The 15,885-nt window shown below is 42.9% G+C and overlaps 2 protein-coding genes and 1 long non-coding RNA gene across 6 annotated transcripts in view; 1 reads left to right on the top strand and 2 right to left on the bottom strand.

Annotated features, from left to right (window-relative positions):
* The window catches only part of atp8a2 (ATPase phospholipid transporting 8A2), a 50,121-nt gene extending 44,086 nt beyond the window's left edge, over positions 1–6,035 (bottom strand). For 2 of the 4 annotated variants that reach the window (XM_038728133.1, XM_038728139.1), the window contains exon 1: positions 5,790–6,035. In XM_038728133.1, coding sequence (XP_038584061.1) covers positions 5,790–5,832 — 43 coding nt within the window. In that variant the 5' untranslated portion in view covers positions 5,833–6,035. Of the gene's footprint in view, positions 1–2,987; positions 3,037–5,789 lie in introns of those variants that run through there. The other 2 variants (XM_038728154.1, XM_038728149.1) reach the window with 2 other exon arrangements.
* Positions 758–3,795, top strand: LOC119909921. Its single transcript, XR_005445570.1, has 2 exons — positions 758–884; positions 3,014–3,795. It is a non-coding gene; the product is annotated as an uncharacterized LOC119909921 (long non-coding RNA).
* A 2,223-nt stretch (positions 6,036–8,258) lies between the features above and the next one.
* Positions 8,259–15,055, bottom strand: rnf6 (ring finger protein (C3H2C3 type) 6). Its single transcript, XM_038728122.1, is given in 5 exon segments — positions 8,259–11,878; positions 13,269–13,433; positions 13,617–13,772; positions 14,904–14,938; positions 14,940–15,055. Coding segments are annotated over 5 exon segments (2,310 nt in total). The 5' UTR covers positions 15,041–15,055; the 3' UTR covers positions 8,259–10,025.
* Between the last annotated feature and the right edge of the window lie 830 nt (positions 15,056–15,885).

The raw sequence follows: 15,885 nt of genomic DNA, 5'->3' as shown, positions 1-15,885 counted from the left end.
GAATTGTAAAATGTCCCAGACAGAATACAGTCAGGTTTATCATCAATATCGACACTCAGACTTCCACTTTTCCAGTGAAAGACTGGACATTAAAGAGACCTGTGTGTTTACAGGAAAGCGACAATAATTAAATTTTTTTAAGGTGCAACTGGGGGTTCTCTGGCATTTATTAGAGGTAAACTGTCAGTTCTGTATCGTAATATACTGCAATTCTTTGCAAAAGAAACTTGCTTTTGCTAAAACTACATTATAGTATGGTGCTATTCCACACCTGCCCACAAAGTGTCTGCACAAGGAAGAGAGCAAGGGTCAAAGTCTAGCCAAGCAAAATGATAATAAGCAGCCTATCTCTCATCTCTATAGCTCCGACCGGGCTGTTACCTCTAGATCTAACAGACCTATAAGTCACAATCACAGCTCAGCACTCTACACCACAAACGGCTCTGGGGTCACGCAAGATTACAAGTGATTGTAAGGAAATGATTAAGGATGATACATGGTTAAAAGGTAGTGAAGGGCAATGTACATTCTGACCTGTAATATTATCTTTCCTTTCCTTTATTTCTTCCTCGTGAATTATCCACTTTTTCTATAACTTGTTGCTGAACTATTGACTTACTATTTACCTCCACTTTTTAACCCCCCTAGACTCCACCCATCCAAATAGATCAATAATGGCTTTCTCAGCAGCCCACTCTGATTAATTTCTGAGGAGATCAATGCCTCAGTTACTCATTTCTTGATGGAGCAGAGGCACAGTCACCTCTGTAACTCATTACTGAGGAGCCACAGATGAGTCAGCAGAAACCCCAGCAGAGCACGGCCAGGTCAATTACACATGAAGCACCCAGACTAGCCGGACAGATAACCTGCGGCCAGAACAGGTAAGACTAGACCGATCCGCCCTCAACAAACACTCTGATCTCATACCCTGCTAGCACGATACTACCAGCTACCCATTTGCTTGCTGAGGCTTAAACAAGACGTGTCCCCTTTGCATTAATTAGCCAAACTTCCCTCCATTAGGTAGAGAAGCTTAATAGCCCTTCTGCTATCTCTCTACCATGAATACCTGTGCCATTACAAATCTATTAACTCAAACACATTTTACACAGAGGGCAGGTATAATTTCCAGTAAGCAGAACAATGCAGTTTGCAGTTAAATTCATCGTGTCACGTGAAGAAGATGTCACTCATCACAAGCGTCTCAATATCTTAATATCAGTGTTAACTTTGTGTTTAAGGCTGCACCCAAGCTGCCCTGGCGTGGGGCCAAACATGCACTGTCAAATAGCAGGCTAGGCTACTGAATAATGGATAGCGACAGGCTACATAATTCATCTACATTTTCCAGTATGGCAGAGCATATTTCACCAGACACTCGGCCTTGGTGCTGCGCCCCGTCCTTCACTCAAAAAATGAACTCGCTTGTCAGCTACCTTGACGGCATCTCTCTCAGCAGCTGTGTCTGTTAGTGTGACTGCCAGACTTCTCGTGTTAAATGGCACAAACATAACTTTTGAGATGCTTACACGTTTAATTAAATCATGTCTAATAGAGAGGCACCCATTCCAAACGCCGAGTCCAGAGATGAAATGAGCCAGAAAGGAAATAGCGACTAATCATAACAGCAAATAGTAGTAAAATTGCTACAATCATCCCCAGCTGTTGAAGCACTCACACAAGCCACATCAGGACAGATAGTCTGGCTGCTGACACATTTAAATTATCTGCAAAAAAAAACCCTATCAAAACATTTTAGATGCAAATGCACTTGGCCAGCTGAATTTGCACGGCAAATCAGAATATTTTGCATATAGTGTGTATATTTTATCCCAGCACATTTTGTCTTCCTCTCTTGGTTGCAAAGGTCTCAGGTTTTAATCCTCTAATAGCCACAGGCCCTGTGAAAGTGTTCTTCAGCTAAACACTGAACTACAACCACCTCACTTATTTCAACAACTTCAATTAAATTAAAAAGAAAACCATAAAACATTTTCCTCCAAATGCCTCTGTCCAGCCCACAATCTTGCTGTGTGGTCAGAAAAGCATTACCAACAGAGCGTCTTCTGCTTGAGTGACCCCTACGTCCCATGGATGTCCTGGTCTCCTAGGTGACCCGCACGCCTGATTTGCAGGTCCTGGGTGACCTAGTCTCAAGCGGTCCCAGTGCATCCATTTGCCACTGTAACGGTGTAGAAAGTAAGGCAAGAAAGCCTCTTACAGCCCAAGTGAGTGAGCATGATAATCCCCTCTGTGTCTGCTCTGCAACTTCACCTGCTGCTAATCCATAACCTGATAATCCTACGTGTGCAACACACACACAAACACACGTTACACTGATGTATGCAGATGCACATAGACACTGAATTATGGACATGCACACTCTCTCTCTCTCTCTCACACACACAGAGCTGAACACACATCTTTTAACGCCGGAAAACATGCAAGGCCCCAACAAGCAGCTACCTCCCTCTGCCCCCTCTTTAGATCCAGCTCATAGTCACGTCTGTGTCATACATGCATGCAGCAGTGTTCATGTACATGGTCTTTTCCGGCATGCCATGTCCATAGATACCTGCGTTGTGTTCTACAGCATGCATCTGTATTCGCATTGAAAGTTTTGCTTAAAGAACCCAGTGCATCTGTCTTCATCGGCATGGTCTGACCTGAGTGGTCACCCCATTCTACAAGCACATGCAGTGAGAGGGTTAATTCCTGTTCAGCAGTCATCACTCCAGGCCCCAAGGAGCTACAGATTATCCAGGGTCCACAGCAGTAAGATCACATCTTAACCTTTTCAGACAAGAACCAGAGACACTCTAATAAGTAACAAGACATTGTAGCTCTTGAGGGCCGGGGGTTGGGTGACACCTGCTCCAAGCCGTTGCGCATGGCCGCATGCACCTTGGGATTCTGGACACAAATGGGAGGCGGGGAGAGGGGGGGCGAAGGGGCGTCATCCAGTCTAATTCGAGCAAACTCACTTTTTTCAAACCTGTCTGTGAGGCAGGCACGCATGGTAGCGTCGGCGACCTGGCCTGGGTCCTGCAGTTCAGAAGCCTCCTGCCTAATGGTGGTCAACACTAACTGCTCTGTGGGCACCAGAAAGGCCGCGGCGGGAGAAAACAACACACACAAGACAACAAGTCAGTATACACATACCGCACACAACTCATCTATGTGTAACAGCTGCAAATGTGTTTGTGTGTGCGTGTCGCTAGAAGCGCTAACAGTGAGATGAGACTCATGCCTGCATATGAAAGATGTTGACCTCAAAAGTTTCACACAGAGACGGACTTGTGAAATGTAAGCTTCTAGCTTGTCCAGGAGTGCCCCCCTGTGTACAGCTTATGTCAGTACCTCTATTCTGCAATTCATTAGACCTCTCTTTATCTCCCAAGTGGCATCTTCAGTAGCTTGGCAGCCATGACGACAGTCATTATCTTTCCAAAACAGACATATTGTTGACAGTTGGCTGAGCTAAATGACTTGCATAAACTAGACACCCCTACACTGGGACAGATGTGCCCTTACATTAAAAAACTAATCACGTGGGATGTCCAGAACAATCTGCAAAATACATTAAGACATCTTCATTTTTGTTTAGCTTCATTGTGACATTAGGCTAAAATATGTTTTTTTCCTACAGTAGAATGTGCTTTTTCAACCAATGTGAGAAGTGTTTTTGTGTCTGTGAGTACTCATTAGAAACATGACAAAATACTCAAATGCTGGTCAGAGTTTGTGTCAACCACTATTTATGGTCTTCTTAAATAAAAGCAAATTCAGTTGTTCCTCTGTGTGTAAATTTGTTTGAGTGTGTGTGAGTAAATGTGACAGATTGGTAGGGGCAGACGTCGGCAGGGATGTGGCAGCTCGCTAATTCGAGCAAAGAATCAAGAGGTCAAGCGCCAAGAGATTACAGCAAAAGCAGCATAGAGAATCCAGGAGGGAACACATGTACATGCCGACTGACGCTCATTCTGCCATTCCCCTCCACATTCTTCTGATGCTTCCAAAATGCCAGTGGTAAACACCCATGACACCAAAAAGGGTCTGCACTAAAGTTATTTAAAGTTCCACGTTAATTGCACTGCACAAACAAGAAGAAAATGTGGGACTCCCATGACTGAAGCCCTGCTGCATGGCTGAGTATTGAAGCAAAAAATGCAAATGTGGTGGGTCAGAGAGAGTTATGTACTTCATCACTATACTGTAAAAAAAAAAAAAAACTCCTTTGGCAAAGAACAAATGTGCTGCCCCAGTGTCAAAAGATCCAGTGGTGTATTTCTTTTTATACCAACAAATAAATATCTGGGAAACTCTGGCCTGAAGACAGTGTGGCCCAGTTGGCGCTTCTCTTTGCTCACATTGTGCCCTGCTCTCTATTTCTGGAAGCTGCAAGAGTCATGCAGCCACACACATATACACACATATACACACACACACACACACACACACAACAGCCCGACAATCTATGCCAGTCACTATATAATTATAAGCCACTGGATGAGCCAAACACATGCTCCTCTCTTCCAGGACAATCCAAACTGTCAGGCCCGCACGCTGTCCTTTACTTACTTTGTTAGAGATACAACGTTTCAGTCCATATACCTTCATCAGGTAAATCTGAGGAACAAAGGACATTATAGACAGATGAAGCTAACACCGGGCAGACAATCAGTCCCCATAGTCTGTATGCATTTAGAAGGCACATCTCACCAACCACAAAATAGACATTCTCTAATCTGTAATGTACAGCAATTACATAAATTTAAATACAAACACTGAAATCAATGTATCCGAAATTAAAATAGTCACATTCAGTAATATAATTATACAATAGATGTGTGAAATCAATGGTGCAGCCTCATATTTAAACATCTCCATCTTCTCTCCACCTCTAAGAATATGAGACAAATCCCCCTAAAAGGTCAGACTTATTAGCCCTCACTATAAACTCTGTCATGGGGGGTTTATGTAAGTCAATCTCCTTCCAATACATGAGTGTATAAAATGCTGTGTGATGTGAGTACAGGCTCTGGCCGTGGATGGCCTTAAGGTGACGTGAGTTTCACTTCCGTACGGGCTCAGAATGAAGTGCTCACTCTGAACGGATCACGTTGTCTTTAAGTCGGCGGGGTAATAGGCTGTTCTTTGAGCTTGGGTTGGGCTACTTAGTATTTACATATAGATTACCGTAAAAGCATATCAGTTAGCCTAAATCATCACATTTAGGCGAGTCAACCCATATGAATATATTCGAGAAGATGCGATTCAGGAGGCCTAGATTCAAGAGGCTGTCGCAACACATTATATAATAGGCTACCATATTGATGCCATATACAGTATATTCCATAGATACGGTCACACTCACATTCATCCTCTCAAGAATAAACGTCTTATCTTTTCGTGATGTTGAAGCACAGCACGGATCCCTGCATTTGTCTATATATAATAACACCAGCTTAAGCAGACAGTGCTACCTGCAGGCACCTGCAGTCTGCTTGCCCTTTCATCCCCAACCTGTGCCAAAAAAATGAGCGAGGTTGGAAGATAAACACCGGTACAGCAAGTCACCCCACATGCATGCCGCAGTCCCGGACAACACCGATCCCCGTTATTATTCCAAGCACATATCAAATACGCACAGGCCACCATATCCTCTATAATGACAGGCCTGTGATTAACACTGAGATTTTACAGTGACATGTCACGAATAAAGCGGAGGGCGGAGCCACGGTCGAGCGCAGATTAAATAAGGCATGTTTTTTTTATAAGCTTACCTCCCTCACTGTGTATCTTCTTGGCTCTACGGTTGAAATACATCTTGCTGGTGGTGAACGAGTGTCGGTGAGGCTGAGGCGAGGAGGCCGGAGTGGTGGCATGCTCATAGCTCACCGACAGAGCTCGGGAAAGCTGCTCCGGGCCCAAGCCGCTGTCGGGTCTGCTGCTGTTGCTGCTGCTGCTGCTGGGGTATCATTGTTTCTCGGGTGTACCGCGGAGGTAATGTTGTGGAGGGGGGCAGATTCAGCCTGCGTCAAGTCACATGGGGTAAAGAATGAGCTATTGCCGGTCACTGCTTTCAAAATAAAGTAAGACAATAAAGTTACAATAAAGACAGAGGAACGTGATCAATCTTCAGTGTAGACAAGTGAATTAAAATGCGAATTTTCCTGACAAGATCCGTTTCGCAGTTTAATCTCATGATATCTAGATTAAAGTCGAAATATTTTAATTGCTTTCACTTAGTCTACATAACTGATTACAACATCGCCTAGGTACCACAGTTTACTAACTTGTAATATTTCACCAACACCACATGGGCACATGTCCAGAAAAGCTGAACAGGCTAGAGGAAACAGGCGTGCCACACTTTACAGTAGATCTGAACAAGGGCGTCACTTTGTGTTGAAAAGTGGTGGGGACATAAGGGCTCAGTTAAGGGGTGTGAGGATACTTTGCTCACAAGATGTGACGATGCACAATAAAGGGGTAACAGGATGAGAAGATACCCTATCACTATTTAAAATAAATGTTCAATGCAGAGATACCTTAGTGGGGTTCTTTCCCCCCGAGAATCTGGAGCATTAAACACTTTATTTCCTGCATTCTGAAGAAATTTTCTGCACCAAGTTTTGGTGGAAATGTATTTATTTATAGGCTTTAAAGGGAAACACAAAATTCAGGTGGCAGATGACAATTCAAAATTTAAAAATATAATTTAATATAATGCAATAATCAGTAGCTTGCTTTTTTTTAGCTTAAGTTACTCTTTTTTGGTAATGCACATTTATTTCTTCTATATTTACATTGCATGTTTTCTTTTAGTGCAAATAAACCTTTCTCAAGGTTGGTTATCAGAAAATATTCTTACAAATGCTTTCAAAAAGTGATGGGGACAAAATCAGCTATTTCAAAAACGTATGGGTACAAAATAAGCTATTTCAAAGAGTGGTGGGGACATGTCCCCAGCATCCTCAGTGTAAATGACACCTGTGGATCTGTAGGCATACAAAAGTATCTAAATTGCCTTTGTGTTACTAACAAATGGGGTCATTTGTTAAAATAACCCACATTAGGTCTTTTTGTGACACAATTAGATTTACATTTTTTTAATTAATATACTTTGGGCAAAAAAGTATAACCTTATCATCACATAAGTGTAGAGGCAACTGACAGGGGCTTTGGTCAGAAGGCCAACACTAATTTAGTTAGTCACATTACACAGATGATTCAGCTGAAATGATTAGTTGGTTATTCAATCCCTCCAAAGACAGAAACATAATTAACAACTATTTTGATATTCAGTGATTTGCCAAGTGCCAACCATTTCCAAGTTCCATTGCGGGGTTTGTTCCTTTTCTTACCTTTTGGGTTTCCACTATTCATGGGACGTGTCAAAAATATGTCAAGTTGGGGTTCAGGAAGTTATAGAGGTCATTTTTCAATATTCTCTGTAATTTTGTAAATCAAATAACTAATCAATCAAGTGAGAAAATAGGATGACTTGATGATGAAAACAAATGCCAGTTGCAAGCCTGCATTAAACAAGGCAGTACAACAGTATCATTTAAATACTTTATTATATATAATTAGCAGTAAACCTTTATTTTGAAGGGCAACCGTCAAACTTCCGGTGCTGTCCTATCTGGTGCTCTTTTAACTGACACGGGTGCGCATGCGTGCGCGCACCGGCGTGTGGAGGAAAGATGTAAGATTAAAGTACAACCAATAAAACTATTATTGTTATTATTATTATTATTATTAAGAGTATTTTTTAAGAATTTTGTTTTATCAATTTGCCGATATTTAAGAGTGAGAGGACGAATTTGAATTTTTTCAAGACCTCTGCCAATTAAAGCAAAGGGTAACCGCAGAGATGACTCCGTAAGTTACACAGCAACATTTAACAGTATAACGTCTCCTAACATTAGCTCGCCAGCATACCAGGGGCTGTGAGTAAATTACTGAATTGAGGGTGCGTCTTATTGTTTATAAATTCAAAGTCATTTTGTGAGAGCAATAATGGGTTATTTCTTCTGTCAAATGTTAGCTTAACTTGGTATTTAGCAAATACTCACCCCAACAGTGACAGTTTTACTGCGACGTAAATCTACCACGACGTTAACACAAATCACTTCTGCCACCTAATCTACTTCTCCTCTGTACATTCGTGTGATTGGTTTGTTCAAAGCACACAAAAATACACATCCACATCCATATATATATATATATATCCATATACACAAGACTTCCAGGCATAACAAAGCTGCATTTTATTCCATTGTTAAGGAGCAGAGAAGAAAACCCATGTCTTCATTTTATTACATAGTAACATGTTTATCTTAACGGTTTCATTTACTCTCATCACATTGTAACATAATACATATTCATATTTCAAAACTTGATTTCCATCTTATTAAATAGGAACAGAATAAATATTCACTTCTGAACGGCATGGCCACGACCTTCTCCATGTCTCTGCAGTGGACACTAGCTGAACAGAAGCTTTCTGAGAACCAGGTGTACTTGTACACAGGACCTTTTCCTTCAGCGCCCACACTCTTACTCACATGCACGCACAATTAAACCATACACACTTACCCCACTCTCATACATTCTGACGTATTATACTGCATCATTCCTGCAGTTTTATTAGTGACATGTTAACTGAAGATATGTTGTAGCTCCTGTGTACTGTTGTTGATGTACAAAGTGACCCTGATGGTAACACAGACTAGGTAGTTCAGCTAAATAATCAGCCTATGTTACACTAGAAATGCCGATATCTGTGTATGTAATGTAAAAACAAACTATAAAGACCGTACAGGAATTTCATATTACTAACATTGCTTCATTCAGGTGTTGCACTGGTACTGGAACTGAAATATGCTGAGACTATTGCACTGCGAAAGACCAAATTAGAGATGTGTTATACGGGTTCTCATTAGCAGATTCCCCAAACATTAATAATTTTCCAGCACCTATCTCGCGAAGAAGGATTTCAACTGTATAAACTCTAGAAAATCCGAAACAGAAACCAAGAGGAAACGTTGACTTCAGGGTAAACTAGACTTTGTTTTAAAATGGAGATGATAATCAGGTATTACAATGTAAACAACAATGAACAGCAAAACAAATACTGTATTTTCTCTCCATATTGCACAACTCATACTACTTACAACGTTGAATTCCTGATTATCACATGACTAATGCATTTCATTGAAATATGCAATTCATATGGGTAATGTTAATAATTTGAAAGTGGCTGAGTTTAGTGGGTGACTTTTATGGATGAATTCTGTATTGCAATTATTTGGGACATGTGCATGGAGAGGGCTTAGCAAAGTTCAGAAATAATACTACTAGACGTACAGAATAAAACTTATTTCAAAATTAAATACATAGCTCATACATATCCCAGTAAATCATACATATCTTAACCAACTGTAAAGGGACACTTTAAAATGGATGCTGAAGCTTTAAAATGGTGAATAAAAAAAAACAAAAACTGATGGTTTCCTGCTTCCATTCTTAACAGATTGCATGTGAGGAGAGTCTTGCTTCAAACCCCCTAAATACAAGCAGTGGTAGGTTATTTACAGCTTACACTGAATAAATCATGTCTAGAAGTGATTTGTGTAGGTCATTTGTGACAAAGAGACGTCATATGTAAAGCGTTAAAGTGAGACTAGTCAGCAGCGGCTACAGGAGCTCCTTAAGCATTAATTCCATCCATTGACATGGGCCTCTGAAGCTTTGTGACAGAGACCAGCGAAACAAAAGAAGAAAATAGAACAATAACTTGCTCAAAACAAAGAATCTAAAAAAATAAAGTTTTGTTAATTCTCTGCATTTATAGTTTCTTTTTTTTCCTGCACTTTTGGTTCAACCTTCAACACAATGGATATTTTTCAAAGAAATTAAACCATGAAAGCGCTATGTACATGCAAAGCCCACTTGGGTCTGCTCAGTTCAGCCAGCCAGGAACTTGATAGGTGTGTTTGTCAGCAAATGGGTCAGTCATGATGCACTGCAAGTATGGGCTGCCTGCAGATCGGGCAGGTGTTGTTTTCAGAGAGCCAGCGGTCGATGCAGTGGATGTGGAATTCATGGGAGCAGGGCAGGCGGCGCAGCTTGTTGCCCTGGGCATAATCATTAATGCAGACACTGCACGCGCGACCCATCTCCCCCTCCAGGCTGGCCTGACCGTAGGTACGTGTGGATAGATTGTCAATCTGCTCTTTGGTCAGGCCTCTAGGGTGTTCGTCGTCCTCCTCATCATTGAGCAAGAAGAAGTGGGCCAACCGCAAAATGGGTAGAGTCCCGTTTTCTACCAGGTTGTTGGTGTCTCTGTTGGTGGCCCGTCCCTCTGTGGTGCTCACTACCCCCCCTCCAAGCCTGGCCTGCCCACCCGGGTCCTCCTCACTTCCTACCATCCCCACCCTCTCCTGATCTACCCCACCTGTACCAACCTGGCCAGCTGGGCTCTCATTTGTATGTAGACGACTGGCTGGGCTGGTGTTACTATTTGGAGCACTAACATCAGTGTGGCTAGGTGCGACAGTTTCTGAATCAGCCTCTGTCTCCATGAGGGAGCTCAGCTCCCCAAATCCAGTCATGATCTGGCGCAAGATGGAACGCAAGGCAGTGGAGTTGGGCTCCCCTAGTCCTGTCTCACTTATGCGCCTCAGTGGAATCCGGATAGTGCTCACATAGGTGCGTATACCAGCTCGCTCAGAGCGGGAGATGGTGCGTCTAAATCCACCACTGTCACTTTCAAATGTGACAGTATTCTCAGCAACACGGGCACGAGAGCGCGTTCTACTGGCAATGCTGTCCCGATCACGGTTTTCACCGGGTCGAATCCTTCTCACCTGCAGGTCCAGCATGATGGTTGGGTGCCGTCGAACCGCTGAACTTCCTGCTCCTATCACATGCGATTCACTCTCGCGTTCTCCTGTTTCGACAGTTGGCTCTGCAAGTGCTGCAGGTTCTGCCACAGCCTCTCTCGTTTCCATGGAAACAGAGCTTGTGCCACTGCCTGGCTCAACAGTGTTGATAATAGAGCCACTGACACCACTGCTTGATGGTGTAGTCGTACTAGCAACAGGTATTCTGTGCAAAGGGGAACGGCTTCGCCTTGACAAGCGGGATGATACCCCACCCCCTGCTGAAGCCCTGCGTGCACGACCACGAGATCGAGTCCTACTGCCACGCGATTCATATCCCGCTGCTGGGCTCTGAGACCCAGATTGGGGTGACACACGGGGACAGTCTATAGAGGCAGACATGTCATCACTGCCCTGCTCTACTTCAGCATTCAGGGCTTGATGTTGCGACGTTGTAGTTTGATCAAGCGGAGGGTTGGGAACAGTGGGAGGTGGTGCTAAAGAGGGCAAAGTGGCACCTCTCCTCTGAGCAGCAGCTGGGGTGGTCACTGGTGCAGGAAGTGCAGGGGGGCTCATAGAAAGAGTGGTAGTGCTGCTGCGTGTGCGGCGTGTCTGCATCCTCCTACTGAGGGCTGGGCGGGGGGTAGGGTATGGGGCTGGCCTTGGCGTGGTCGAAGGGCGAGGGTTAGAGAAGGAGGAGGCGGAGCGTATAGAGGGTGAAGTTGTGTTTGGGGCACTCACTGGCAGCTCTGCAGTGTCCACAGTGTCATCATGCTCCCCCGGCTCTGGCTGATCATGGTTGATGTTGATTTCAAGGCTAAAGCGGAATTCGCCGCTGTTAGGGTTGGTCCGGCTGACAGCGCGCCACGTCTGGTTGCCACTCTGTCCGCTGCGAGTAGCATTACCAGTGCGTCTGAAAGTGTTCAGCCACTCCAGTAATGAGTCTCCATTAGAGGTTTCTGCTCCAGGCTCTGTGCCCCCTGTAAAACACAAATATGGGTAAGACTATAAACTAACATGTATTCACCCCCAAATCTATTCTCTTATACAGGAAAACCCTATTAAAAATCCCCAGTGTCCACTCACAACACTGACCAGTCTGTTTCATACTACGCTAATATCAATTTGCGATCAGATTGTATATCAACAACTGAAGGGATGATCAACGGTTAGTTTTTCCTATGCTGATATTAAGACAAATTTAACTAACTTGATGTTATAAAGTAACCTCTAGAATTGCCAATCTACAGTGCGTTTAGAGATGTCTCTGGTGGAGTGCTATGTCTGCCTGCTGAGCCCCCGTTAAGAAACCAGTTTGCCGTCTCTTCTCCGTGGATCTGGCACCCTCTACTTAGTGTAGAGTAACGAAGCTCCTTTAAGTAACAGGGCAGTGCATAAGGTGTGTGCATAACAAACGTGTGGTTGAGCGAGCAGCAGAAAAGTGACCTGAATTCGAGTGGAACAGAGAAAAGGGTTAGTTGCCAATCTGGTAGTAAATGTACAGTATGGGTTAGAGTGTCTGTGAATTAATGCTGCAGCTTCTCAAGATCAAGAAAAGTATCGTCTGTTGCTTCCCAACTGCTGGAAAAGCGAAGGGGGTTAGCCCTGAAGTAAGAAGTGACTTCGGCCCAGGACAAAAACAAATGTCTCCCCCATGCTTCCCGACGATGGTCTCAAAGCTGAGCAGGAAAGGCTAACAATATGCTGCTCACCAAACCTTTGCTCTGCACTCCACAAGAGTAGTTAATGTTATGGATGGGATTTGTGACACATGGACTTTTAAAAGGCGCCTTCACTGCCACACATCTTTTACATAACCTTTGGCATCTAGTCAAAACCCATAATATCCAGTACATGTAAAAGATGTAAAAATTTTTTTACACTACGACTAAGTCATCTATGCTGGTATTTCAATGGCGTGCTGTGACATAACTCCCCCCGCTGTCCCCTAGTGATCGGATTGCCTATCTGCCATCTCGAGGAACCACGATTTAACAATAGGAAAACAGGATCGCCCAACCTTATTTTCCATACCTTACTCAAAGCCAGTAATTCTACTCGATTTACTGCCATGCTAAACTAGACTGACAGTCGAAAAAGCTGTGTTGCAATCTTGTTTAAGATGTCAAACCTAAATAACTGTTTTATCAATATTTGTGCTAAATATATGAAAAATAAATCATGGGCACTCAGTGCTTTGTAAAATCCACAAAAAGCCATCACCTGTTTCACAGTTCTTGAAGTCCAGTCTCAAAACACAGTGTTGTATTATTAAGAGGTGTTTTCATTAATGACTTAACCTAAGGCATATCTCATCATAGCTCGTGAAAGTCAGATAAGATAAGACAAGTCCCTCCCCCTCTTCCCTACCTGCCACCCGTCTCCCTCCAGTCCCCCTCTCTTCTCCCTCGCCGCTGCTGCCCTGCTGTTCTCCAGAATCAGCAGCCTGCGAGCGCTGCTCAGTATTGGGCTGAGATGACATACGCTCTTTCGCTCCATCAAGGCGCTGCCGGAGTTCCTCAGCCGTCACCTCCCCTGTGAAACATATGAACAGCAGCAGTGGGTCAAGAAAAACGATCCCTGCTTCTATACTGAAAGTAGATTATTGAAATCATACATTGTGACACAATGAGTACATTGTAAAGTTCATATGCTTTGAGTATATGTGAAGTGCAGTGGCAATCAGTGTGTTAACATAGCAAGATGTTTCTTTCTCACCAGGGGTGCCAAGCAGGTTGCTGTCTCTCATTAGGCGATACTCCTCTTCACTCAATTCATTAATGAAGTGATAGTATGCCTCCTCCCGTCGAAGACGCTCTGCCTGCCTCCGCCGTTCGTCTCCCCCACCAGGAGGGTCCATCACCATGAAAAGTGCTGGCAGACAAATGAGTGAGGGTATCAGTCAGGGGTGGACTGTGATCTGAAGCAACCCACTATAGCTTTCTATTAAGCATTCAGAAAATAAGGGCTGAAGTCACACAGGGCCTCTGCAACTCCTCTGTTGAAGTGGGCATGCTCATGTGTCATTACAATATGTTGCTGAAGAACAAAACAAGCCAGTGGCTATTTGATTCTGTTGTGGAAACATACAGAACAAACGTTTTTATCATCTATATATCAAGCATTTCCTGGGTTGTATTGCAAAATAGAGCAAAAATGCTATGCAAGTTAAAGTTGTTCGATTACCTTAGCTTTACAGGGACTAATATCAAGCCATGGACGACAGTTAAGACAACGCCATCCATTTTCTACCGAAAGACTCCACCAGTAAGACACTGAGGAAAGCTACAGTAATCTTGGTAACGTTTAGGCCAAAGACTACCGCGGTACGTTCATCTAACTTAACATGTGGACAAATGTTCAATTCATTCACTGTAGGGGGTAGCTAACATACATCCTAATAACAACGTATTGTTCATGTGAGCTAATATTAGCCAAGTTCCAACAGCAGCTACGGAAGGCCATGTTGAAAGCAGGGGAATAAAGCAACAAAACTGGCGTTGTCATCCTGGTTAGCCACCAATCGCCGGCCTAGTGTGAATGACGGACACGCCGAGCGTCCAATCGCTGCTCGACAAAGGCGGGCCACGATAAACTAAACGGAGGTCTCCTCCATGTAAACGCAGGGCAAAGAAGGAAAGACAAAGAATCTTTATGACAGAGTTAGATTATCGAGATGTTAATGTCTGGCAATAATTAACTGCGTTGTCGGCCAAACACAAGAGTCAGATTTATGGACATTTCAATGGTGCGGAGCGTCATTTTGAATACGCAACGCTTAAGTTGCTAACAGAGCACTAGCAAATTAGCACATCTAACGTTAGCGAATAGCAGTCCGTCGACACAAGTGTTAGCTGACTCCCCAGCGAGCTGTGAGGCTGAATAACTCCTCAGATATAAACGTGACAGACACTTTTATCAAGCAGTTCGTGTATACGGAACATAACACTTGACCCTAGCATCATTTTATAAGACATGACAATGACATTAAAAGGAATTTACTACCTGACAAAGCAGCGGTAATATGGACGGGTTGCTTTGCTCCCTTCTCTCTCCAACCAAGATGGGACCAGTGGTGCTACAATACACCGTCCGCCAGAAACAACCTGCCTGGCTACATTGGTTCCTGGGTGACACAACATCTGCAAAACATGTCTTAAAGTTTGTTCACTTTGTTGTCAGATGGGTACACTGAATGTCAGGAGTGCACAGCAACATTAATCTAGATATTTAATCAATTTTGTGAAACTATACGTTGAATTATTTGGATTTATATTGCAGTTTTTCCTCACTGCAGTTTTAAGCTACATTATGCAGTAATAGTAGACAATCTACAACATAAATTTATCTTTATGTACGTCTTAGATAACTGACACATTCTTAAAACATTTTTATTTATTTATTTTAATTTTACACTTTTATTAAACATTTACATTTACTTTGAATGCAATATTGTGGTATTGTTACTTTTTCATAATTAAAGGATTTGAGTTCTTTACCACCCAACCCAGTCATCAGCTCATGTCTCATGGCTTGTCAGTAGCCTCCAACATAAAGTAGTGATATTACAATGTCAAGAATACAACTCATACAGTATGACTGAACAGCATTTTAATGTGTTGAACAGTGTATTAAACTGTAGGATCTCACCAGCATCACCACAATGAAGTCTAGCATATGCCCCAAGAAAAACCCTTTGTTTTCAGTATTTCAAATATTCATATCTCACTCATACCTGCCAGTGTTTTGTTTGTTTGGCAGTTGTTTTGTTTGTTTCTCACACAGGCATGTTCATCGTTGCACATATTGATGATATGACCATTTAATCATTAAATATTGAAAAAAAAATACTCCTGCATACTGGTATTTTTCAAGTGAGTCTGTGCTAATGGGTTGTTTGATATAAACCCCCAGCGATGTTTTAATGAAATTACATAAATTGACCATAGTTTGTGGTAATGTGTAACCTCCAGATGAATTGTGGTCC

This window comes from Micropterus salmoides, unplaced genomic scaffold (genome assembly GCF_014851395.1).
Source record: "Micropterus salmoides isolate LMB-PRFRI ecotype aquatic unplaced genomic scaffold, ASM1485139v1 Ms_hic_scaffold_1, whole genome shotgun sequence".
Taxonomy (NCBI): Eukaryota; Metazoa; Chordata; class Actinopteri; order Centrarchiformes; family Centrarchidae; genus Micropterus; species Micropterus salmoides.
Note: the sequence above shows the minus strand (reverse complement) of the source record. Positions and strands in the feature narration are given on the sequence as shown.